Here is a 23,096-nt window from a genome sequence, read left to right as displayed (position 1 = left end):
GATGACATCACATAGTTGACTCATAGACTGCTTTCTGTTTTATTTCACTTAGTCATAATGAATCATTCGCATTTTTTCATTCCAGATTCATTTTGAATGAAGACTTTTCATTTCAAGTAACTTAAGTCTTAGTCTTAAGTTTTAGTCTGTATAGGATTAAATAATGTTAAATAGTTTGGACTCTTGCTAGTTAAAAAAAACGAACTAATTTAGTACGCCTGTAATTGAGTGTGACCTTTTTGTACCACGTGGTGACTTATTGTCCATTTGTTATGTCGAAATGTCACTTTAAAAGGGGATCTGCCATCACTGTATACTTTTTATTTGGTAAAATACTGCTAGTGATATTATTTAAAGAAAAATATTAGTATTTTGGCTATACATTGCAATACAAAGCACTTAAAATGGTCTAGTCACGTACTAAACATAAAACAATGATAATTATATATATTTTTTTCTACTGAAAACGGTCAAATTATTTGAATTTGTCTGTTTGAAAGTAGTTTATTATGATATTATTATTTTAGAACATTATGTTTATGTAAAAAATGCATGAGGCAGTTTTGTTCTTTACTTTCTATTTATTTATTTATTTAGTTTTTGTAATATTTTGGGATTATTTTCGAAAAGATGTTACATTGTGGTTTTTTTTTGAGTGCATTGGACTGAATACAAATATTTTTTGCATTTTGAGGGGGCATGTTTTGAAATACGAGCGTGCTTATAGAAAAAATATAACGTGTAAGATAAAAAGACTCGCTGTAGATCAAATGTGCTAAACAATTTTCTTTTTCCACCCAAAACTTGGCGATCAATTGAATGTCTTAAAGGCGTAAATAATTTGGTTCTTTTAAAAACATACACCAATAACAACAATTATCGTTCTAAATACTATTTGAATTCATCGTTTTTGTGACTCACCCCACGTGACCAGATCCGGAAGTTTACTGTGCCTCACGTTCACAACCACTGACGCGAAATGCCACTCCGGTACGTTTAAACTTCTTTTAAATCAACTTATTTCTCCAATATGGTTTCTTTGCGTCTATGATTCTTCCACTTTGTCAGTTTTCTGCATCGGATTTCAACATTGCACGACGGCAAACGCTATTACGCCAACACGGAAGTGGAATTTCTCAACAGGTGCAACTGGTGATGCGTTCAAATGTTTTTACTATTAGTGTATTTTTGTGAATTTTAGCGTATTAGAGTACTGCTGGGCCGTTACTCTACTGAATAGCACCAGTGATTGGACATTCATGTCGTAAATGGCAACAAAACATGATAATTCAATGCTAGCTCTCACTTGTAATACGGTTCTGACGTCTATCCGTCAAATGCAGCCGGTGAGTTTATTACAGTTCTCATTTTATACCAATTTGTGATCAAGACTAATAATGAATATGGAACTAACATAATGACATTGAAGTATCAAATGTCACTGAACAGATTATTACTGCCTCCTCGTGGCGGTATCGGTGTACTCCCTTTTTAATTTGTGCTAAAAATGAAATTGAGGATATATGGTTATGTAAAATGATGTTTTATTGGATACAAGTAATTTGGAATTAGTATTATTGAGTGGAAATGACTAGGTTGTACTGATATATGCCATATTTATAACCCTGAAGTTTGTCATAAAGATTAGTAATGACTTGTAATCCTGTTTGATTTATCACGTCATGTGGAAACCACACAATCTTTTAATTGAAGCTTGATATTATTTAAAAGACAGCCGGTGTATAGATAGCACCCACAAATGTGAACCGCTACGTATTTGGCATCCGACCGCTTCGCTGCCCTGACAAATTAGGCAAATGGAATGTATACTTATTCCGGATTAGGGCTCTGAGGTCAAAAAAATGAGTCATTTATCTTTCAATAAAGTGCAAGTTGCACATATGGAAATGTTTTACTTTGGTTGATGATGTACTGGTTGAGATATTTGATACTTTAGATGTATTTCTTGTCACGTCTTGATGAAAGATTTTGAACTGTGGAGGCGGAAATTGTTGATTTCGACAGGTAAATGTGGAGTATTTTTTGAGAGAAATTGTACAAGAAAACAAGAAAATGAAGGATTTTATGTGAAGGTAATGTGAAGGTCGCCATTTGATCACATGGGGATGAAAATCTTGTGAAATCCTGAATACGTACAGTGTTTCGAGAAAATAACCTTGTAATTGACCAAAAAATGTGTGAAAATGAACTGGTTTTGAACCATGAACCTGCAACAAATGGCGTATAGAAGTACTCCGATAAACCACAAGGATTAGTTCTGTTCCTATGACGGTTATTGTAAGCCATTTTGGTTTAAATTTTTGGAATATTTTGAACCGCTAACCTTTTCCAGTTAAAATGAACTATCTTGATACTTATGACCATTAATAATGAGTCCATTCAATAGTCAATAACCAATTTTTGGTTGTTTTTTGTTGATGCATTTTTAGAGTAATGTTGTAATTCCCAGTTTTACCCAATCGTTGACTTATCTTCTCAGAAATCAGCTGGGTTTCCGATACTTTGCTAACCTTCTGTGGACAGTGAGTCTATTGTAGGGAAGAGACACTCATTGGTTGCCCTTGAGCAAAGTGTAAAGTCCAAATCGTAGCAGTTGGTGTTCTCACTTCGTTCATGACAGATCAATGCAAAGCGACAATTGGATCGGAAGAACTCGTTATTTGATTTGTTTTAAATTGCCTTAAGACGTCAAAGTCTGGTTTTAAGACCACATTGAAGGTAAGGTGGGTTTTTGTCAAAATTATTGTTTCCATGTTTAATTTCAGTCTAATAACGTTGCATGTCTAGGACTGACTGGCGACCAGTCTTGGGTGTAATCTGCCTTTCAGCTAGGATAGGCTCCAGGACCCAGAAAAAAGGACATTGAAAGAAAAATCAATTTAATTGTCATTTTAAATAAATTTAAACCTATTTTTTGACATTATTTGAACTAGTTGAATCCATTGGGTTGGTCAAATTAATTCTGAGTACCGTATTTTCTCGCATATAAACAATATTTTTCAACAATATCTGAACTAGTTGAATTCATTAGATTGGTTAAATACATTTTGAGTACAGTATTTTCTCGCATATAAGCCGTATTTGTAACAAAATCATGATGACTGACATAAGGGTAAGGCTTATATGCGCATAAATTAGCCTTTACATGCACAAAACTGCAAGGTAGGTAAGTAGGGTAATTTAATTAAACAAATAAAACATTTTTAAAAAGTGTTTTTGAGGTCTAAGAATGAAATTTAAGGAAAAAAAATAACCGAATCTTGCATAAAATGTGAAAAAACTGACTTACCATTGCACCGCCATCTTTCCGTAGTGAAATGTTCTCTGATTGGCCAAAGGTGAGTAGCCTTGATACATGTCAGCACATCTCAATAGTTGTTAAGGCTGACCAAAAAGGTTTTGTTGGTTGATCTGTAAAATAACAGCCTTGTTACATGCGTAATGTGTACCTCATGCTATTATTGCACCCAAAGAATAAAAACTAGACCACTACAGATACACTTCCTGGGTTGTACTGCTCACCTGACTTCCTTTTTGAATTTGTCTATGTGCAGGCAACAAAATAAAAACCATAAATATGAAAATTGTGAAACTTATAAGAGAGAAATCATAAAATTCAACGATTTTAAGGCAATTTTAAGGGTATGGCTTATATGCAGAGGCAGCCAATATGCGAGAAAATACTGTAATTCCAGGCTTTTTTAGTTAAAAAAATGACATAGTATAGTAAGGCTTTTTAGTTAAAAAATTACATAGTATAGTAAGGCTTTTTTTTAGTTAAAATAATGACATAGTATAGTAAGGCTTTTTTAGTTAAAAATGACATAGTATAGTACGGCTTTTTGCTTAAAAAAAATGACATAGTAGAATAAGGCTTTTTCCTTCAAAAACGGCATAGACATATTTTCTTATACAAGTAAATAAACTTAACTTAATACATTATGTGAGTAAAATTTCTTCATTTCTATTTCAATCCAGGTTGAGGACGTTTTAACGCCACAGAAATGTATCCAATTGCACTCTTGCTTCTGCTAGCATTGAGCGCTACGGGAGGACACGGCGAAAACCGCCAAAACGGCGGCCATGTTTCCGTGGTCGTCATCGGAGGTACAGGAGACTTAGCCAAAAAGTATCTATGGCAGGGTTTCTTCCAACTCTACCTCCAACAAGTCAGCAGTGGCAACAGTTTCTCCTTCTACGCCGCCGGCCAAACCCCCGCCAAGAAGGCCACGCCCATATTCTTCGCCATCCTGAAAACCGTACATTGCCCAAAAGACGTCTCCGAAGAACGTTGTGCTGTGGTCAAGGATCAGTTTTTACGGTTGTCACGTTATCGACAACTCAAGAGTCTCGAAGACTACCGGGAATTGAGCCGGGATATCGAACGGGAAGTTCGGGAAGAAGACTTGACGGAGATTGGACGACTTTTCTACCTATCCGTACCGGCGTTTACTTACGCGGATATCGCGGGGAAAGTCGGAAGTAGCTGCAGGCCTAGTGGGGGCGCTGTTTGGCTCAGAGTGGTTTTGGAAAAACCTTTTGGACATGATTTGAGGAGTGCCGAGGTTTTGGCGGGTCAGCTTGGGAACGCCTTGCGGGATGAAGAAATGTACAGGATTGACCATTACTTGGGGAAGCAGGTAAGGATTGATGTTAAGTTGGTTTTTTCAAGTCTGGTGTTTGATTGGTTGGATTTTTTTGGGGATGTTTTTATAGGTGGTCTCAAAGATTCTCCCGTTCAGGGTTGAAAACAAGAAGTTCCTCAATCCCATCTGGAATAAGCATCATATTGAGAGAATAGAGATTGTACTGAAAGAGACACTGGATGTACAAGGTAATTCATTATCTATGTCTTTTTTATTATTGTTTCTTTTTATTATTTCAATTTGTGTACTCGTGTACAGGATTTTTTAAAGTTTTTTTTTAGATTTTCATGAACATACTGCGCACCACATTTTAAGGCGCACTGTTTTATAAGGTGCACTGTCTATTTTGGAGAAAATGTAAGACTTTTAAGTGCGCCTTATAGTGGTGAAAATACGGTAATTGCTATTGACTTCCAGGTATGAAGCACTCACTACTTTACAGTCACCTCTAGAGCCAGCCATTGTTGATGTTTTGCATTTTTTGTATAAAATCTTGAAGTGGGGGAGGAGCTATATGATGGAAGATTTTGTAAACTTAGATGGTATCTCCATATTTAACAGTATTGTTTCAGTTCAGGCGTTTATGTTTTTGTAATATCCGACAGTGGTGGTTTTTCGTTTTTTGGTTTTCAGTTTTTTCCATATATAAAGCACACTGAATTTTGTTGTCACAGTAGCAAGAGGGTGAGAATACAGAGACAGTAAAATACATTTTAGACATAAAAAGATAGGTAATGAATAAGTTAATAAATAAATTAATTAATATTTTGGGGGATTTTTTTGAATTTTTGTACGTTTTGTTAGCATTAGATAATATTGAGCTTTATTTTGCTGAAAAATGGGTCAGAAAATGAGGTGCAAATTCTCTGGACCTGTTATGAAATACGATAGGTTAAGGAGTCCAACCCTAAATGGGTCAGCAGACAATCAGACCACATTCCTCGATCCATTTGGCTGTTGTCCCTGTGTCCTCATTAGGACTGTAAATTTTCTGGAACCAATCCCAGCAAACTTCGGGCTTAATTAATTAGTTCCACAACTATTTTTGAAACTTGGAAATTTTGTAAAAAGATTTAGGACTTCATTTTTTTTTATTTATTTAATTTTTATTTTGTTTTAACTTTACTGCTGAGTCATTGTAGCAAGTAGAGTGGCTTCCAGTTGTGAGTTTTAGTGTGAATTTTTAGATTTTTATGAACTTTAAAAAAAAAAATAGTGTTCCCCCGCTACTTCGCGGTTCAGCTATCGCGGACTCAGACGGATTTTTTTGGGGAAAAAATAAATAAATACAAATATTACATTGAAACAACATATTTTAGTTTTTTTTGTTATAACATGAATTTCACTCTCTCTACCCGTATTCTATATGGTGTACTGTATACAGGGGGGTAAAAAAATAAAATATATATATATATATATTTAAAAAGAATGTTGGAATTAAATTAAAATTAAGCATTTTGGAAGGGGAATCCCTACTTCGCGGAAATGCACTTATCGCGGGTGGTCCCGGTCCCCATTAACCGCGATAAGCGAGGGAACACTGTACTTTACAAAAAAACGCAATGTAGTAAAACCGCAATATTTGAGGGATTACCATATATTATTTTTTTGTTTTTTCCTCCCAGGCCGCATCCCCTTCTACAACGAATATGGCGTCATCCGAGACGTAATCCAAAACCACCTAACAGAAGTCCTGGCTCTCCTAACCATGCCACTTCCCACCAATCTCACCAACAGCCAAGAACTTCTCCAAAACAAACTCCACTTCTTCACCTCGTTCCTACCCTTGGGCAAAAAACAAGCCGTTCTGGGCCAATACCAGGCCTACCAATCCGAAGTCCAACAGGAGCTCAACAAAACCAAAGACCATGTCGCCATCACACCAACATTTGCAGGTAAGAATCTACCAAATTTCCAAAGAAAATTGACTTTTTATCATTGTTTTTAACGTATTTCTCGTTCTAGCCGTCTTAACACACATGGACTCGGCACAATTTGAGGGTGTTCCCATCCTCCTGATATCCGGGAAAATGCTAGATGAACGAGTAGGATACGCCCGAGTTCTCTTCAAAAACGACCAATTCTGTCTCCAAGCTAACATGGTCTGCAAACCCAAACAAATCCTCTTCTACTTCGGTCATGGTAGTCTACAATTCCCAGCAGTTCTCGTCTCCAAGAATCTCTTCAAGCCTTCAATCGTTGAAAAAACCTGGAAAGAAGTGACAGACCACCCAAAAATCCACATCCTGGGGTCACCTTTATCCGACTACTACATCCAGACTCCAAAAGTACAACGAGAAGCCTACACCGAGCTCATCTCGCAGATCTTCGCCGGCCGTAAAGACAGTTTCATCAGCACGGAGAACCTTCTAGCATCATGGAACCTATGGACGCCATTACTCGAGAGTTTAACCGGCACCTTTCCGCGGGTTTACCCAGGCGGGGTTGACAACGCCGACTTCCTGGACCTCCTCTTGAAAGGGAAGGAGATCGACTTCAAGGCCGATTTAGTCCTGGTAGACCGAGCTGAGGACCCTTCGCCGAAGAATTTCTTCGTCAAGCGAGGAAAATTCCGTGGCGCCGACATGGTATCCGCCTGGGCTGAAGAACTAGTGCAGCGATTGGCTGTTGACATCCAATCGGCGGCTCAAACGGCCATTCTTCAAGATGGCGTTTTCCACTTAGCCCTTTCTGGTGGTTCCACGCCAATCGCACTCTTCCACAGATTAGCATTACACCATTTTGCCTTCCCCTGGAGCCACACCCACATCTGGATGGTGGATGAACGTTGTGTACCACTCAACCACCCACAATCCAACTTCCATAACATACACCAGCACCTCTTACAGCATGTTCGAATCCCGTATTTGAACATCCACCCTATGACGATGGAGATCCGGCGCCGTATTTGCGACGAAAAGGACAGTGCGACGTCGCTATATCGGGAAGAAATCGACCGATGGATTGACGGTTCAAAGTTCCACTTCGTGCTACTAGGAGTCGGACAAGACATGCATACAGCGTCGCTCTTCCCCGGCACCCCTGCGGGTTTGAACGCGAACCGTTTGGTGATATTCACCGAAAGCCCTGTTGAGCCGAGACGTCGCGTTAGCCTCACGTTGGATGCTATTAATAAAGCCCAGCAGGTGGCGATGTTGGTGATGGGCAAGAGTAAACATGATTTGGTAACCCAGCTGAGTCGAGTTAAGGATGATGCAAATAAATGGCCTGTGACGGGGGTGAAACCAACCAATGGTACGCTGACCTGGTATATTGACTATGATGCGCTTTTGCGGTAATGTGGCAACAAACCGCAGGTTCTACGCTCTGGAAAATCCAACCATTTTGGTCCAGGTAAGAATTTCCAATCCTCTATCTTGATTCTTTAATTCCAAGTACATTTTAAGCCACCAAATGAAAACATCATGTTACCAAATGTAAAAATACGTACTTATGTACGCAATGGACAACACTTGAACTTTAGCCTGTATCCGAATTCTGTTATTTTTTTTTTTACTTTCTGTTGCAAAAAAACTTTATTACAGTAGTACCTTGACATACGAGCAATTTGAGATAAGAGTAAAATTTTGAGCTAATATTTATCTTGAGATACGAGTAAAATTTCGAGCTGATATTTATCTTGAGATACGAGTAAAAGTTCGAGCTAATATTTATCTTGAGTTATGAGTAAAAGTTCGAGCTAATATTTATCTTGAGATGAGTAAAATTTTGAGCTAATATTTAACTTGAGATATGAGTAAAATTTTTAAGCTATTTATCTTGAGATATGAGTAAAATTTCGAGCTAATATTTATCTTGAGATACGAGTAAAATTTCGAGCTAATATTTATCTTGAGATACGAGTAAAATTTCGAGCTAATATTTATCTTGAGATGAGTAAAATTTTTAAGCTGATATTTATCTTGAGATATGAGTAAAATTTTGAAGCTGATATTTATCTTGAGATATGAGTAAAATTTCGAGCTAATATTTATCTTGAGATACGAGTAAAATTTCGAGCTAATATTTATCTTGAGATATGAGTAAAATTTTGAGCTGATATTTATCTTGAGATATGAGTAAATTTCGAGCGTATATTTGTTGAGATACAAGACAAATTTTCATAGACGAGGAGACTCGTAAGAACACTGTCTTTCTGGTCGCAATTCCCTTGTGTAGTGTCTGTACGAGCACTGGGCGGAGCTTAGCAGTTTTTAAGTGTTTTTTTTCCCGTTAGTCAGTAGGAATGGCGGAGCTTGTTTGCTAATACGAGAGGAGTATATACTACTTCTTGTTGGCAAGTGGACGTGCGTTATTCTATTGTGAGGACATTTGTGTGCGTCATTTTCGGAATATTTTGAAGGGAAGACAAAAGTAAACAAACTTTGATAGGTTGAATCTGAAAGTCAGGATGGAGGCGGAGCTAATAGAGTCAACCCCGGAGAAGAAATGTATCAAAATTTAAAAGAAAATTAGAATTAAGTTTAGTGTAAGGTTAGATTAAACTTATTTTTGAGTGTTTCTGCGTCATAATCAAAGTTTAAATGTGTTTTTGTTATGTTGCGAGCGTGTTACCATGCAAAAAAAATCGTATCTCGAGGTACTACTGTATTGTCATTTGAAACGCGCTATTGAAATTCAGAATAAATTAATCCTCTTGCCTCTGGTCTGAAATCCAGATGCTGAAATGCATCTTTGTGTAACTCTTCTCAAACTAATCAGGTTCTGGAGTTAAATTCCTTGGGTGCAGTTTATAAAAAACATATTTTTATACACTTGTAACTTCACATCTCAAGGTACATATCTTGTTTTTACAATTGTTAAAATGTGATCATGTAAGAAAATGAGAACTTTCTCAGGTGCTTTTTTGTGTATTTTCATCTTTAAAATGTCAAAAGAATTGCATTTCTGAGCCTTGTGTTGGAATTATTTGTCGGAATACTGTGTGACGTGTATGGGATTTTTTTTGTTGTAACAGAAGCCGGTTTACACTGTGTCACCTGTAATTATGTTTGGATCAAATGATACATTTTTAACAACGTCTACAATTGGAAAATAGACGTTAAAACACCTGCTTTTGTGAAATGTGACGCATTAAAACGTGTTGTGGATTAACACACTTTCTCTTCTTTCATTCCCATGGTTTTGACTTACCGACTGGCCGGCGGCATGGAAACGCCATCAATTGTTCATATGAGTGCTATCCAATGTCCATGTGAGCAGCTGTGCTGTTTTTATTGTTCATTGTTGTCGCCTTTTTGTTAGCCACAGTCCGCCTTTGACCGCCAGCGCTGCTAAAAAAAACGTGGATGTTAGAATGGAACGGAAATAAGTCTTGTTATACATGGTCGTTTTTTGAAGAAAAAAGCCTTACTATACTATGTCGTTTTTTGACGAAAAAAAGCCTTACTATAGTATGTCGTTTTTTTGCGATAAAAAGCCTTACTATACTATGTCGTTTTTTGACGAAAAAAGCCTTACTATACTATGTCGTTTTTTTGCGAATAAAAGCCTTACTAAAGTATGTCGTTTTTTTGCGATAAAAAGCCTTACTATACTATGTCGTTTTTTGCGATAAAAAGCCTTACTATACTATGTCGTTTTTTTGCGATAAAAAGCCTTACTATACTGTGTCGTTTTTTGCGATAAAAAGCCTTACTATACTATGTCGTTTTTTTGCGATAAAAAGCCTTACTATACTGTCGTTTTTTGACGAAAAAAAGCCTTACTATACTATGTCGTTTTTTGACGAAAAAAAGCCTTACTATACTATGTCGTTTTTTGATGAAAAAAGCCTTACTATACTATGTCGTTTTTTGACGAAAAAAAGCCTTACTATACTATGTCGTTTTCTGATGTAAAAAGCCTTACTATACTATGTCGTTTTTTTGCGATAAAAAGCCTTACTATACTATGTCGTTTTTTGACGAAAAAAGCCTTACTATACTATGTCGTTTTTTGACGAAAAAAAGCCTTACTATACTATGTCGTTTTTTGACGAAAAAAGCCTTACTATACTATGTTGTTTTTTGATGAAAAAAAGCCTTACTCTACTATGTCGTTTTTTGACGAAAAAAAGCCTTACTATACTATGTCGTTTTTTTGCGAATAAAAGCCTTACTATAGTATGTCGTTTTTTTGCGATAAAAAGCCTTACTATAGTATGTCGTTTTTTGACGAAAAAAAGCCTTACTATACTATGTCGTTTTTTGATGAAAAAAGCCTTACTATACTATGTCGTTTTTTGACGAAAAAAAGCCTTACTATACTATGTCGTTTTTTGATGTAAAAAGCCTTACTATACTATGTCGTTTTTTTGCGATAAAAAGCCTTACTATACTATGTCGTTTTTTGACGAAAAAAGCCTTACTATACTATGTCGTTTTTTGACGAAAAAAGCCTTACTATACTATGTTGTTTTTGACGAAAAAAAGCCTTACTATACTATGTCGTTTTTTGATGAAAAAAGCCTTACTATACTATGTCGTTTTTTGACGAAAAAAGCCTTACTATACTATGTCGTTTTTTTGCGAATAAAAGCCTTACTAAAGTATGTCGTTTTTTTGCGATAAAAAGCCTTACTATACTATGTCGTTTTTTGCGATAAAAAGCCTTACTATACTATGTCGTTTTTTTGCGATAAAAAGCCTTACTATACTGTGTCGTTTTTTGCGATAAAAAGCCTTACTATACTATGTCGTTTTTTTGCGATAAAAAGCCTTACTATACTGTCGTTTTTTGACGAAAAAAAGCCTTACTATACTATGTCGTTTTTTGACGAAAAAAAGCCTTACTATACTATGTCGTTTTTTGATGAAAAAAGCCTTACTATACTATGTCGTTTTTTGACGAAAAAAAGCCTTACTATACTATGTCGTTTTCTGATGTAAAAAGCCTTACTATACTATGTCGTTTTTTTGCGATAAAAAGCCTTACTATACTATGTCGTTTTTTGACGAAAAAAGCCTTACTATACTATGTCGTTTTTTGACGAAAAAAAGCCTTACTATACTATGTCGTTTTTTGACGAAAAAAGCCTTACTATACTATGTTGTTTTTTGATGAAAAAAAGCCTTACTCTACTATGTCGTTTTTTGACGAAAAAAAGCCTTACTATACTATGTCGTTTTTTTGCGAATAAAAGCCTTACTATAGTATGTCGTTTTTTTGCGATAAAAAGCCTTACTATAGTATGTCGTTTTTTGACGAAAAGAAGCCTTACTATACTATGTCGTTTTTTGATGAAAAAAGCCTTACTATACTATGTCGTTTTTTGACGAAAAAAAGCCTTACTATACTATGTCGTTTTTTGATGTAAAAAGCCTTACTATACTATGTCGTTTTTTTGCGATAAAAAGCCTTACTATACTATGTCGTTTTTTGACGAAAAAAGCCTTACTATACTATGTCGTTTTTTGACGAAAAAAGCCTTACTATACTATGTTGTTTTTGACGAAAAAAAGCCTTACTATACTATGTCGTTTTTTGATGAAAAAAGCCTTACTATACTATGTCGTTTTTTGACGAAAAATGCCTTACTATACTGTCGTTTTTTGACGAAAAAAAGCCTTACTATACTATGTCGTTTTTTTGCGATAAAAAGCCTTACTATAGTATGTCGTTTTTTGACGAAAAAAAGCCTTACTATACTATGTCGTTTTTTGATGAAAAAAGCCTTACTATACTATGTCGTTTTTTGACGAAAAAAAGCCTTACTATACTATGTCGTTTTTTTGCGATAAAAAGCCTTACTATAGTATGTCGTTTTTTGACGAAAAAAAGCCTTACTATAGTATGTCGTTTTTTTGCGATAAAAAGCCTTACTATAGTATGTCGTTTTTTTGCGATAAAAAGCCTTACTATAGTATGTCGTTTTTTGACGAAAAAAAGCCTTACTATACTATGTCGTTTTTTGATGAAAAAAGCCTTACTATACTATGTCGTTTTTTGACGATAAAAAGCCTTACTATACTATGTCGTTTTTTGACGAAAAAAGCCTTACTATACTATGTCGTTTTTTGACGAAAAAAAGCCTTACTATAGTATGTCGTTTTTTTGCGATAAAAAGCCTTACTATAGTATGTCGTTTTTTTGCGATAAAAAGCCTTACTATACTATGTCGTTTTTGCGATAAAAAGCCTTACTATACTATGTCGTTTTTTTGCGATAAAAAGCCTTACTATACTGTGTCGTTTTTTGCGATAAAAAGCCTTACTATACTATGTCGTTTTTTTGCGATAAAAAGCCTTACTATACTATGTCGTTTTTTGACGAAAAAAAGCCTTACTATACTATGTCGTTTTTTGATGAAAAAAAGCCTTACTATACTATGTCGTTTTTTGACGAAAAAAAGCCTTACTATAGTATGTCGTTTTTTTGCGATAAAAAGCCTTACTATACTATGTCGTTTTTTGTGATAAAAAGCCTTACTATAGTATGTCGTTTTTTTGCGATAAAAAGCCTTACTATACTATGTCGTTTTTTTGCGATAAAAAGCCTTACTATACTATGTCGTTTTTGACGAAAAAAAGCCTTACTATACTATGTCGTTTTTTGACGAAAAAAAAGCCTTACTATAGTATGTCGTTTTTTTTCGATAAAAAGCCTTACTATACTATGTCGTTTTTTGCGATAAAAAGCCTTACTATACTATGTCGTTTTTTGACGAAAAAAGCCTTACTATACTATGTTGTTTTTGACGAAAAAAAGCCTTACTATACTATGTCGTTTTTGACGAAAAAAGCCTTACTATACTATGTCGTTTTTTGACGAAAAGAAGCCTTACTATACTATGTTGTTTTTTGACGAAAAAAAGCCTTACTATACTATGTCGTTTTTTGACGAAAAAAAGCCTTACTATACTATGTCGTTTTTTGACGAAAAAAGCCTTACTATACTATGTCGTTTTTTGACGAAAAAAAGCCTTACTATACTATGTCGTTTTTTGACGAAAAAAAGCCTTACTATACTATGTCGTTTTTTTGCGATAAAAAGCCTTACTATACTATGTCGTTTTTTGACGAAAAAAAGCCTTACTATACTATGTCGTTTTTTGACGAAAAAAGCCTTACTATACTATGTTGTTTTTGATGAAAAAAAGCCTTACTATACTATGTCGTTTTTTGACGAAAAAAAGCCTTACTATACTATGTCGTTTTTTTGCGAATAAAAGCCTTACTATAGTGTCGTTTTTTTGCGATAAAAAGCCTTACTATAGTATGTCGTTTTTTGACGAAAAAAAGCCTTACTATACTATGTCGTTTTTTGATGAAAAAAGCCTTACTATACTATGTCGTTTTTTGACGAAAAAAAGCCTTACTATACTATGTCGTTTTTTGATGTAAAAAGCCTTACTATACTATGTCGTTTTTTTGCGATAAAAAGCCTTACTATACTATGTCGTTTTTGACGAAAAAAGCCTTACTATACTATGTCGTTTTTTGACGAAAAAAAGCCTTACTATACTATGTCGTTTTTTTGCGATAAAAAGCCTTACTATACTATGTCGTTTTTTTGCGATAAAAAGCCTTACTATACTATGTCGTTTTTTTGCGATAAAAAGCCTTACTATAGTAAGGCTTTTTATCGCCTTACAATACTATGTCGTTTTTTTGTGATAAAAAGGCTTACTATACTATGTCGTTTTTTGCGATAAAAAGCCTTACTATACTATGTCGTTTTTTTGCGATAAAAAGCCTTACTATACTATGTCGTTTTTTTGCGATAAAAAGCCTTACTATACTATGTCGTTTTTTGCAATAAAAAGCCTTACTATACTATGTCGTTTTTTGATGTAAAAAGCCTTACTATACTATGTCGTTTTCTTGCGATAAAAAGCCTTACTATACTATGTCGTTTTTTGACGAAAAAAGCCTTACTATACTATGTCGTTTTTTGATGAAAAAAGCCTTACTATACTATGTCGTTTTTTGACGAAAAAAAGCCTTACTATAGTATGTCGTTTTTTTGCGATAAAAAGCCTTACTACACTATGTCGTTTTTTGCGATAAAAAGCCTTACTATACTATGTCGTTTTTTTGCGATAAAAAGCCTTACTATACTATGTTGTTTTCTTGCGATAAAAAGCCTTACTATACTATGTCGTTTTTTTGCGATAAAAAGCCTTACTATACTATGTCGTTTTTTTGCGATAAAAAGCCTTACTATAGTAAGGCTTTTTATCGCCTTACAATACTATGTCGTTTTTTTGTGATAAAAAGGCTTACTATACTATGTCGTTTTTTGCGATAAAAAGCCTTACTATACTATGTCGTTTTTTTGCGATAAAAAGCCTTACTATACTATGTCGTTTTTTTGCGATAAAAAGCCTTACTATACTATGTCGTTTTTTGCAATAAAAAGCCTTACTATACTATGTCGTTTTTTGATGTAAAAAGCCTTACTATACTATGTCGTTTTCTTGCGATAAAAAGCCTTACTATACTATGTCGTTTTTTGACGAAAAAAGCCTTACTATACTATGTCGTTTTTTGATGAAAAAAGCCTTACTATACTATGTCGTTTTTTGACGAAAAAAAGCCTTACTATAGTATGTCGTTTTTTGGTGAAAAAAAGCCTTACTATACTATGTCGTTTTTTGACGAAAAAAGCCTTACTATACTATGTCATTTTTTTGCGATAAAAAGCCTTACTATACTATGTCGTTTTTTGACGAAAAAAGCCTTACTATACTATGTCGTTTTTTGGTGAAAAAAAGCCTTACTATACTATGTCGTTTTTTGCGATAAAAAGCCTTACTATACTATGTCGTTTTTTGACGAAAAAAAGCCTTACTATACTATGTCGTTTTTTGACGAAAAAACCCTTACTATACTATGTCGTTTTTTTGCGAATAAAAGCCTTACTATACTATGTCGTTTTTTGACGAAAAAAAGCCTTACTATAGTATGTCGTTTTTTTGCGATAAAAAGCCTTACTATACTATGTCGTTTTTTGCGATAAAAAGCCTTACTATACTATGTCGTTTTTTGACGAAAAAAAGCCTTACTATACTATGCCGTTTTTTTGAAGAAAAGAAAGCCTTACTATACTATGCCCTTTTTACCTGTACTCAAAACAGATGCAACCACGATACAAAATGACACTTCATACAGTTCCGGTGTAGTTATCGCCTGCAGAAAAACAGAAAAACAATACTTGAATAAATTCCATATTTCTTACGTGTATCCTTCTACGGATTAAATGTTTTTTTTTACACATGAAGCCGCAGTGAGTGTCAAAATCGCCGAGCAAACCCCTTGCCCGAAAGACATCAGTCCAAAAACATGACAGGACGCCCAGAGTCCTTGAGATACTGCATCTAAAACTGTAAAAACCACCGAAAAACCTGGAAAAATATGTAAAAAAAATGTGTTTAAACATAGATTTTCGCTATATTTGCGTGTTTTTTTGTACCTGTGGCGACAATGGACAACGCAACAGAGGCGACCAAGTTGCTCAGCAATGGTCTCCGGCAGTATCTTGCTGATTTTGGCCTATGGACACAAAGACACATGATTGGACGATCAAATTATTAGCAAAACATGTTAAGTTACCTTGTTAGGACGTACAGCTGAGGGACCAAAACAAGGCCTGCGAACATGGCGTTGACGATTTGACTGCAAGAGAAAACGCGTTTAGAAACAAGACGCCATATTTGGTAAGGAAATTGAACCCTTACAATTTCAACCTACGGTTCTTGGGGATCCATCTGCTGGATTGGTAAGCGAGGAGGATCAGCAAGTACAGAAACATGGCTTCCGACGCACGTTTAACAGCCGTTGTCGAAATTGTGGACGGCGGGAGGATTATGTTACGCTAAGAAATTCAATCCTGCTTTCACTTGGCAACTTGGACATGTTTTGTGAAGGCGTACCTGAAAAGACAGGAAGTTCACTATTAGTTGTCTTGTACAATTATGTGTATATATACTTGTAGTAGTACACTTATGTGCAAACAAGTAAAATTACTACACATTAGGACGTGTCCTTGTAATGCAAACACATGCATGTAAACGTAATTGTAGTACTAGGCTTTTCGTTTTTTTAAAGAAAAAAAGCCTTACTATACTATGTTGTTTTTTAAGAAAAAAAGGCTTACTATACTAAGTTGTTTTTTAAGAAAAAAAAACTTACTATACTATGTTGTTTTTAAAGAAATAAAGCTATACTATACTAATAATTGTAACAGACAAAACAATAAATACTACTGTTCACCTTTTGGGAGCCTGTGGTCCAGTGTATAAGTCATTGGCCTCGCATCTCTGTGGACTTGGGTTCAATTCCTGGTTTGCTCTTTATACCTAACTTTTCCCCACTTGAAAGTACCATAAAGGACTAAGTATGATCTGGGAGTGAAAAGAGACAAAACAACAAATACTACCATTAAAACTCATAGACTGATGGCCCAATGGATAAGTCATCAGTCTCCTACCTCGGTGGTCCTGGGTTCAAATCCAAGTACCAGCAAAAATTTTCCAAATATTATTCAGGTAAATGAAAGAGATAAAAGTACAAGTACTACAGATTTCACTTACAGAGTGGTGGCCTAGTGGATAAGTCACCAGTCTTCCACCTCTTTGGTCTTGGGTTCAAGTCCAAGTACCTGCAAACATTTTCCAAATATTATTCAGGTAAATGAAAGAGATAAAAGTACAAGTACTACGGATTTCACTTACAGAGTGGTGGCCTAGTGGATAAGTCACCAGTCTTCCACCTCTTTGGTCTTGGGTTCAAGTCCAAGTACCTGCAAAGATTTTCCAAATATTATTCAGGTAAATGAAAGAGATAAAGGTACAAGTACTACAAGTTTCACTTACAGAGTGGTGGCCCAGTAGATAAGTCATCAGTCTCCTAACTTTGAGGTCCTGGGTTCAAATCCAAGTGCCTGCAAACATTTTCCAAATATTATTCAGGTAAATGAAAGAGATAAAAGTACAAGTACTACAGATTTCACTTACAGAGTGGTGGCCCAGTGGATAAGTCATCAGTCTTCCACCTCTTTGGTCTTGGGTTCATATCCAAGTACCTGCAAACATTTTCCAAATATTATTCAGGTAAATGAAAGAGATAAAAGCACAAGTACTACAGATTTCTCTCACAGGTTGGTGGCCCAGTGGATAAGTCATCAGTCTTCCACCTCTGTGGTTGTGGGTTCAAATCCAAGTACCTGCAAAAATTTTCCAAATATTATTCAGGTAAATGAATGAGATAAGAGTATAAATATTACTACTTTCTCTCACAGGGTGGTGGCCCAGTGGCTAAGTCATCAGTCTACCACCCCTGTGGTCCTGGGTTCAAATCCCAGTGCAGGCAATGATTTTCCCAATATTATTCAGTTAAAAGAATAAGTTCTAATGCCTAAGTGTTTAAATGTATAAGTATTCAGTGGTGGATGAAGCATTTTGTTCAAAAAATGACTAAGTGTTTCACCCCATTTCCTTGGATAAAACGTTTCAACACCTATGTATAAGTGGGGCACGAGTTGGTGTAGTGGGTTGCACACTCGCCTTTGCACGGAGAGAACGTGAGTTCGCTTCCCGGTGTCGGCGGTTCACTGACCAAACAAGCGGTCGAGGGTCGGCCAAAGGCCGACCCGAGAACGCCTTTCGCACGGACAGGTCCATCAAGTGTCTTCCGAACTGCCGAAGGCAGTTCGGAATATAACCTTTTGCTGAAAAGTATGACAAAGTGTTTAATAAAAATTAAAAATATTTTTCTTTTTTTTTCTTCTTATTCCATTTACTCACCTACATGGTTTGGTGATCAACCAAATGACGACAGCGGGAATCGAACCCAGGTCTCCCACATGGGAGTCCAGTGAACTAACCTCTGCGCCACCAAGTGGCTACACTTTCCTTTGTCGTCATTTGAAGGTCTTGCCTGCAAATACATAGAAACAACTAAATGAAAATGTGTCCCAACCGGGATTCGAACCCAGGTCTCCCAGACGAGATACACGCGACTTAACCTCTACGCCACAGTGTCCACACTTTACCCATGAGCAAGGACGTGTAATATAGAAAATGAATGAACAATCTTCTATTAGCCTTACTATACTATGTCATTTTTACCAAAAAAAATGCCTTACTATATTATGTCGTTTTTACAAAAAAAGCCTTACTATACATGGTCATTTTTTTAGGCAAAAAAAAGCCTTACTATACATTTTCATACTTCACTACATCGCAGATTTTTGTTGTAAACTCATAAAATTGTATAATAATTCACACTGATACTCACAAATGCGAGAGAGTAGGCCTTCAGGTTGTCTCCTCTCCCCAGCGACCTTTCACCTTAAATGTGGCAGACCACTTTTCCGTCTGTTGTCTTCAATTGTGTGCAAAAGGTCCCGTCCCACCCATTTAAGTCCTCATCCCGTCACCTCTGGCCTACATTAACACACCATAAAAACACGTTGCCGAATCCACAAGCTACAAAAAAACATCTGCGATGGCGTCCAACTACTCCGGGACGTGGGACATGGTTAGTAATGTCAACTTTGAAGGATACATGATTGCTCTTGGTAAGTCTTTAAAAATTTGGAAATATAATAAAATGATTTTTTAGGGACATTTTTATGGAGAAGAAAGTTTTTTGCAGGGATTGATTTCGCAACCCGCAAAATGGCGGCCATGTTGAAGCCTCGGAAAGTGATCGAACAAGAAGGTCATCAATTCACCGTCAAGACTCTGACCAGTTTTAGGAATTATGATGTTGCGTTCAAGGTTGGGGAGGAATTTAAAGAGGTCACCAAGGGAATGGATAATCGGTTATGCCAGGTGAAACAGAGTCGAAATTGCTTTCTGCCTTTTTTCTATACAAAATAACCATGTACAGTAAGGCTTTTTTTCTTTTAAAAATGATATAGTATAGTACAGTGTTCCCTCGCTACTTCGCGCTTCAGCTATCGCGGACTCAAGAGCTTCGCAGATTTTTTTCAGTAAAAAATAAATAAAAAATTTTAAGATATTAAGTTAAAATTATAAATTACACAGTAGAATTTTAGGACTTTTTATATAGTAGTATTTTTGGACTTTTTATGTACCTAGTAGTATTTTTTTGGGACTTTTTATATAGATAGTAGTATTTTTACGACTTTTTATAGACATAGTAGTATTTTTGGACTTTGTTTAGACAGAAGTATTTTAGGAATTTTTATATAGTAGTATTTTTGGACTTTTTATATACCTAGTAGTATTTTTAAGACTTTTTATATAGATAGTAGTATTTTTACGACTTTTTATAGACATAGTAGTATTTTTGGACTTTGTTTACACAGTAGTATTTTAGGAATTTTTATATAGTAGTATTTTAGGACTTTTTATATAGTAGTATTTTTGGACTTTTTATATACCTAGTAGTATTTTTAAGACTTTTTATATAGATAGTAGTATTTTTATGACTTTTTATAGACAGTAGTATTTTAGGACTTTTTATATAGTAGTATTTTTGGACTTTTTATATACCTAGTAGTATTTTTAGGACTTTTTATATAGATGGTAGTATTTTTACGACTTTTTATAGACATAGTAGTATTTTTGGACTTTGTTTACACAGTAGTATTTTTGGACTTTTTATATACCTATTAGTATTTTTAGGACTTTTTATATAGATAGTAGTATTTTTACGACTTTTTATAGACAGTAGTATTTTTGGACTATTTATATACATGGTAGTATTTTGGGACTTTTTATATATTTATAAGGCTTTTTTTCCTTGTGTGATTGTGTGTATTTTCAAGAGTATGGTCAACTGGGAAAAGGACAAGCTAGTGTGTGTTCAGCGTGGGGAAAAAAAGAATCGAGGTTGGACTCACTGGATTCAGGGAGATGAGCTTCACTTGGTATGATTTCATAATCACCATTTGACTAGATTACAAAAAATGAGGTGGAATTAATACAAATTAACCTTTGACCCAAATATGATGTAATTTCAGGAGCTCACCTGTGAGGATCAAGTCTGCAAGCAAGTTTACAAAAGGTCACTCTGATTTACGGATAGGCAAATTGGTCCTTGAAGCGTCCTCGAGGTTGAGGGATGGTGTTTGTGGCAACCCATCCAGGAAAGAGAAGATTTCTGTAGGAAAAAAAGCAGAATTTGACTGAAATCCACTGATTGACAGTTTGGTGAAAAGATGTCCTTGTTATGTGTTGGAATGAAAACCTAAACTCAGTGTGCAATAGTTTGCCCAACTGCACAAAGTCATACTCATTTATGTATTGTATTCATTTTTGAAAAAAATAAATATTCCACAAACATAAGGTTTTTTTGTTGAAATAACGACATAGTATAGTAAGGCTTTTTGTTCAAAAAACGACATAGTATAGTAAGGCTACATTTTCTTCAAAAAACTACATAGTATAGTAAGGCTAAATTTTCTTCAAAAAACGACATAGTATAGTAAGGCTAAATTTTCTTCCACAAACTACATGGTATATAGTAAGCTATAAGTATAACTTCAGTGTTCTTTTACTCCACCAGGGGGCTTCTGGAAACAGTTTTGTAGTACAGCTTCCTAACGCATGGTAGTGCTGTAAAAAGTAACAAAAGGAAATTCAGTCATTAGTCGTTTGCTGTTTTGGACTAGTTGAATGCGAGCGCCAAATGTACGAACATAAACTGCGACACTTATCTCCTTAAAACGTGGAAAATTAACGCAACAACAACTACAAACATGGCAGCGGGCGACGACGAAACAAAACTGGTAGGCAATCAATCGTGGATATGCTTCCAACTGCATTGTAAAATGTCAATAACAAGAGTTTGTATTCTAGCGACTAAAGGCGACCATCCACTTCACAGTCGGTCGAATTTGTCAGAATATGAGCGAAGAATACCGTAGAAAGTTGAGCCGTCAAGTTGTTGCTGCCATCACGGAGACCACCTTCGGACAGTGTGGTGGGTGCCGACTACTTCCTGGTTCCATACAATTGGTTAACACTTTATTGATCCACACGTTTAACTATTTTGCTTCCACTGGCGGCTATAAACGTCCAAATAATTTTAACTGGGACGATTGAATAGGCTAAATTTGACGCTCAATAGCACTTTTAGTCATAAAACTTATTAGTTTAAATGAATTGGATGTGGAATTTAAATTTGAAAAAAAAAACTTTATTGGTACTTGAGACAGTAACAACTGCTACTATTAAAAAACAATTTAATCTATCGATTGTTTATTTTATGAATGGATAATTATTAAAAAATGTTTTAATTTCACTAATGATTAATAGTTTATCCAATTATAATTTTAAAAAACTGTCATTTATTCTATATTATTAACATTGTTTTGATTGAATCGCTACAAAAAACTATTGAAGTTGCTACAAAACTGCTTTATGGTTGTTTTTCAGAAATATTTGCAAAAGATTTGGAAGCATTTGCCAAGTAAGCGTGTTCTAGAAATACATTGGCATGTTAGGTCATTTTTATGTTAACCTCAATACTACCTGAAATTCTAATTGCAGACATGCAAAAAGATGCACGGTGTCTGCAGATGATGTCAAACTTTTGGCTCGACGTAGTACTGCATTGGTAAGTATTCTCCATCGAATAGTTCTGCGACTAGAATGAAATAAGAGACATTGGTGAGTTGGGATTCCCTTTTATTTCAGTCAACGCACATACAGAGGAAAAGCGAAGAAGTGGAACAAGAGCAGAAAGCTTTAAAAAAGAAGAAGAAGAACAAAGACGCTGACGAGAGCAAAGAATGAAACACTCGGACCTAAAAAAAATCTCTTAAAAATGACAAAAAATAATCCCTGTAAAAAAAATTAAAAAAAATTCAACAGATGGGATTTACTGCATAGTTCAAGTGACAATTGTTTTTTCAACGTTAAATTATTTAGCCGCCAAATAATGAAATACTACTTTTTTTGTAAATATTCCATGTTAGGAAATCAATTGTATCAATAAATAAACAGTATTTTTCTCTAACTTCTTGGCACTTGTCAAAAACACCATGTATTTTGTACTAATGTTTTTCTCCTACTGGTGACAAACTGAATTTACAATTTTTTGACCCGTTTTATGTCACCTGAAATACATGAAAACAGGAACAAAAAACGATTAAGACTATTCAGAATAAGCCTTCTTTTAGCAATACTTATAAAAATTTATATTATAATTAAAAAATGACAATCTTGAAATCTTGACAAAAATTCAATACGAAAAATGTCGCCATTGTGCTTAAAATACTTTCGTTTTGTAACATTATCACTGGTCAGCAGGCCGCCAGGCTTATAAAAAACTGCATTAATTTAGAATTCAGTGATGGAAAATAGTCAAATAGCGACCCCTACACATTCAACAAAACAGCAGCAATTATCCATTCGACAAATGTGAAAAATTACCAGCCAATCAAAAAAAAAGGCCCTTAAATCCAAACATTCATTATCTCATCCAAAACTATCTCGCCCAACCAAATTAT

The 23,096-nt window shown here is 35.2% G+C and overlaps 5 protein-coding genes and 1 long non-coding RNA gene across 8 annotated transcripts in view; 3 read left to right on the top strand and 3 right to left on the bottom strand.

Annotated features, from left to right (window-relative positions):
* Nucleotides 1–3,434, bottom strand: part of epha2a (eph receptor A2 a) — a 37,180-nt gene extending 33,746 nt beyond the window's left edge. The window contains exon 1 of one of the 2 annotated variants that reach the window (XM_077725423.1): nucleotides 3,311–3,434. The gene's annotated coding sequence lies outside the window, so the exon portion shown is untranslated. The remainder of the gene's footprint in view (nucleotides 1–3,310) is intronic. The other variant, XM_077725424.1, reaches the window with a different exon arrangement.
* Nucleotides 921–10,008, top strand: h6pd (hexose-6-phosphate dehydrogenase (glucose 1-dehydrogenase)). The gene is made up of 5 exons (XM_077725426.1): nucleotides 921–990; nucleotides 4,000–4,661; nucleotides 4,738–4,855; nucleotides 6,293–6,562; nucleotides 6,633–10,008. Exons 2-5 carry the CDS (start codon nucleotides 4,026–4,028, stop codon nucleotides 7,964–7,966), a joined length of 2,358 nt encoding a protein of 785 aa, XP_077581552.1. The 5' UTR covers nucleotides 921–990; nucleotides 4,000–4,025; the 3' UTR covers nucleotides 7,967–10,008.
* Nucleotides 3,995–17,114, bottom strand: LOC144202590 (uncharacterized). Its single transcript, XM_077725427.1, has 8 exons — nucleotides 16,883–17,114; nucleotides 16,348–16,542; nucleotides 16,223–16,285; nucleotides 16,083–16,162; nucleotides 15,884–16,014; nucleotides 15,733–15,799; nucleotides 9,822–9,961; nucleotides 3,995–4,612 (listed from the first exon to the last, which is right to left on the bottom strand). Exons 2-7 carry the CDS (start codon nucleotides 16,419–16,421, stop codon nucleotides 9,909–9,911), a joined length of 468 nt encoding a protein of 155 aa, XP_077581553.1. The 5' UTR covers nucleotides 16,422–16,542; nucleotides 16,883–17,114; the 3' UTR covers nucleotides 3,995–4,612; nucleotides 9,822–9,908.
* A 650-nt stretch (nucleotides 17,115–17,764) lies between these two features.
* Nucleotides 17,765–21,566, bottom strand: LOC144203646 (uncharacterized). 2 transcript variants are annotated; one of them, XR_013327736.1, is made up of 6 exons: nucleotides 21,505–21,566; nucleotides 20,612–20,743; nucleotides 20,484–20,535; nucleotides 18,908–19,056; nucleotides 18,495–18,547; nucleotides 17,765–17,834 (listed from the first exon to the last, which is right to left on the bottom strand). It is a non-coding gene; the product is annotated as an uncharacterized LOC144203646 (long non-coding RNA). The 2 variants fall into 2 exon arrangements; XR_013327735.1 differs by lacking the exon at nucleotides 17,765–17,834 and adding an exon at nucleotides 17,933–18,338.
* rbp7b (retinol binding protein 7b, cellular) lies at nucleotides 19,081–20,851 on the top strand. Its single transcript, XM_077727184.1, has 4 exons — nucleotides 19,081–19,190; nucleotides 19,268–19,446; nucleotides 20,409–20,510; nucleotides 20,604–20,851. The coding sequence occupies exons 1-4, from the start codon at nucleotides 19,118–19,120 to the stop codon at nucleotides 20,655–20,657; spliced, it is 408 nt and encodes a 135-aa protein (XP_077583310.1). The 5' UTR covers nucleotides 19,081–19,117; the 3' UTR covers nucleotides 20,658–20,851.
* Nucleotides 21,222–22,603, top strand: cenps (centromere protein S). The gene is made up of 5 exons (XM_077727185.1): nucleotides 21,222–21,371; nucleotides 21,442–21,565; nucleotides 22,021–22,054; nucleotides 22,135–22,201; nucleotides 22,282–22,603. The coding sequence occupies exons 1-5, from the start codon at nucleotides 21,342–21,344 to the stop codon at nucleotides 22,378–22,380; spliced, it is 354 nt and encodes a 117-aa protein (XP_077583311.1). The 5' UTR covers nucleotides 21,222–21,341; the 3' UTR covers nucleotides 22,381–22,603.
* The last annotated feature ends 493 nt before the right edge of the window (nucleotides 22,604–23,096 follow it).

Source organism: Stigmatopora nigra, chromosome 10 (genome assembly GCF_051989575.1).
Source record: "Stigmatopora nigra isolate UIUO_SnigA chromosome 10, RoL_Snig_1.1, whole genome shotgun sequence".
NCBI lineage: Eukaryota > Metazoa > Chordata > Actinopteri > Syngnathiformes > Syngnathidae > Stigmatopora > Stigmatopora nigra.
This window is presented reverse-complemented; position numbering and strand designations above follow the sequence as displayed.

What these genes read in the sequence shown, in the direction of transcription:
- cenps (XM_077727185.1), top strand. Translation starts at nt 21,342, where the DNA reads ATGGCAGCGGGCGACGACGAAACAAAACTG. An exon ending in GACCACCTTCGGACAGTGTG is followed by an intron (nt 21,566 to 22,020) that starts GTGGGTGCCGAC and finishes GTTGTTTTTCAG; the next exon opens with AAATATTTGCAAAAGATTTG. An exon ending in CTCGACGTAGTACTGCATTG is followed by an intron (nt 22,202 to 22,281) that starts GTAAGTATTCTC and finishes CTTTTATTTCAG; the next exon opens with TCAACGCACATACAGAGGAA.
- h6pd (XM_077725426.1), top strand. Translation starts at nt 4,026, where the DNA reads ATGTATCCAATTGCACTCTTGCTTCTGCTAGCATTGAGCGCTACGGGA. An exon ending in ACCATTACTTGGGGAAGCAG is followed by an intron (nt 4,662 to 4,737) that starts GTAAGGATTGAT and finishes ATGTTTTTATAG; the next exon opens with GTGGTCTCAAAGATTCTCCC. An exon ending in CATCACACCAACATTTGCAG is followed by an intron (nt 6,563 to 6,632) that starts GTAAGAATCTAC and finishes TTCTCGTTCTAG; the next exon opens with CCGTCTTAACACACATGGAC.
- LOC144202590 (XM_077725427.1), bottom strand. Translation starts at nt 16,421, where the DNA reads ATGTTTCTGTACTTGCTGATCCTCCTCGCTTACCAATCCAGCAGATGG. An exon ending in AAGAACCGTAGGTTGAAATT is followed by an intron (nt 16,286 to 16,347) that starts GTAAGGGTTCAA and finishes TTTCTCTTGCAG; the next exon opens with TCAAATCGTCAACGCCATGT. An exon ending in TGCATCTGTTTTGAGTACAG is followed by an intron (nt 9,962 to 15,732) that starts GTAAAAAGGGCA and finishes CGTTTTTTTTAG; the next exon opens with CAGCGCTGGCGGTCAAAGGC.
- rbp7b (XM_077727184.1), top strand. Translation starts at nt 19,118, where the DNA reads ATGGCGTCCAACTACTCCGGGACGTGGGACATGGTTAGTAATGTCAAC. An exon ending in AGGATACATGATTGCTCTTG is followed by an intron (nt 19,191 to 19,267) that starts GTAAGTCTTTAA and finishes AGTTTTTTGCAG; the next exon opens with GGATTGATTTCGCAACCCGC. An exon ending in AGGGAGATGAGCTTCACTTG is followed by an intron (nt 20,511 to 20,603) that starts GTATGATTTCAT and finishes ATGTAATTTCAG; the next exon opens with GAGCTCACCTGTGAGGATCA.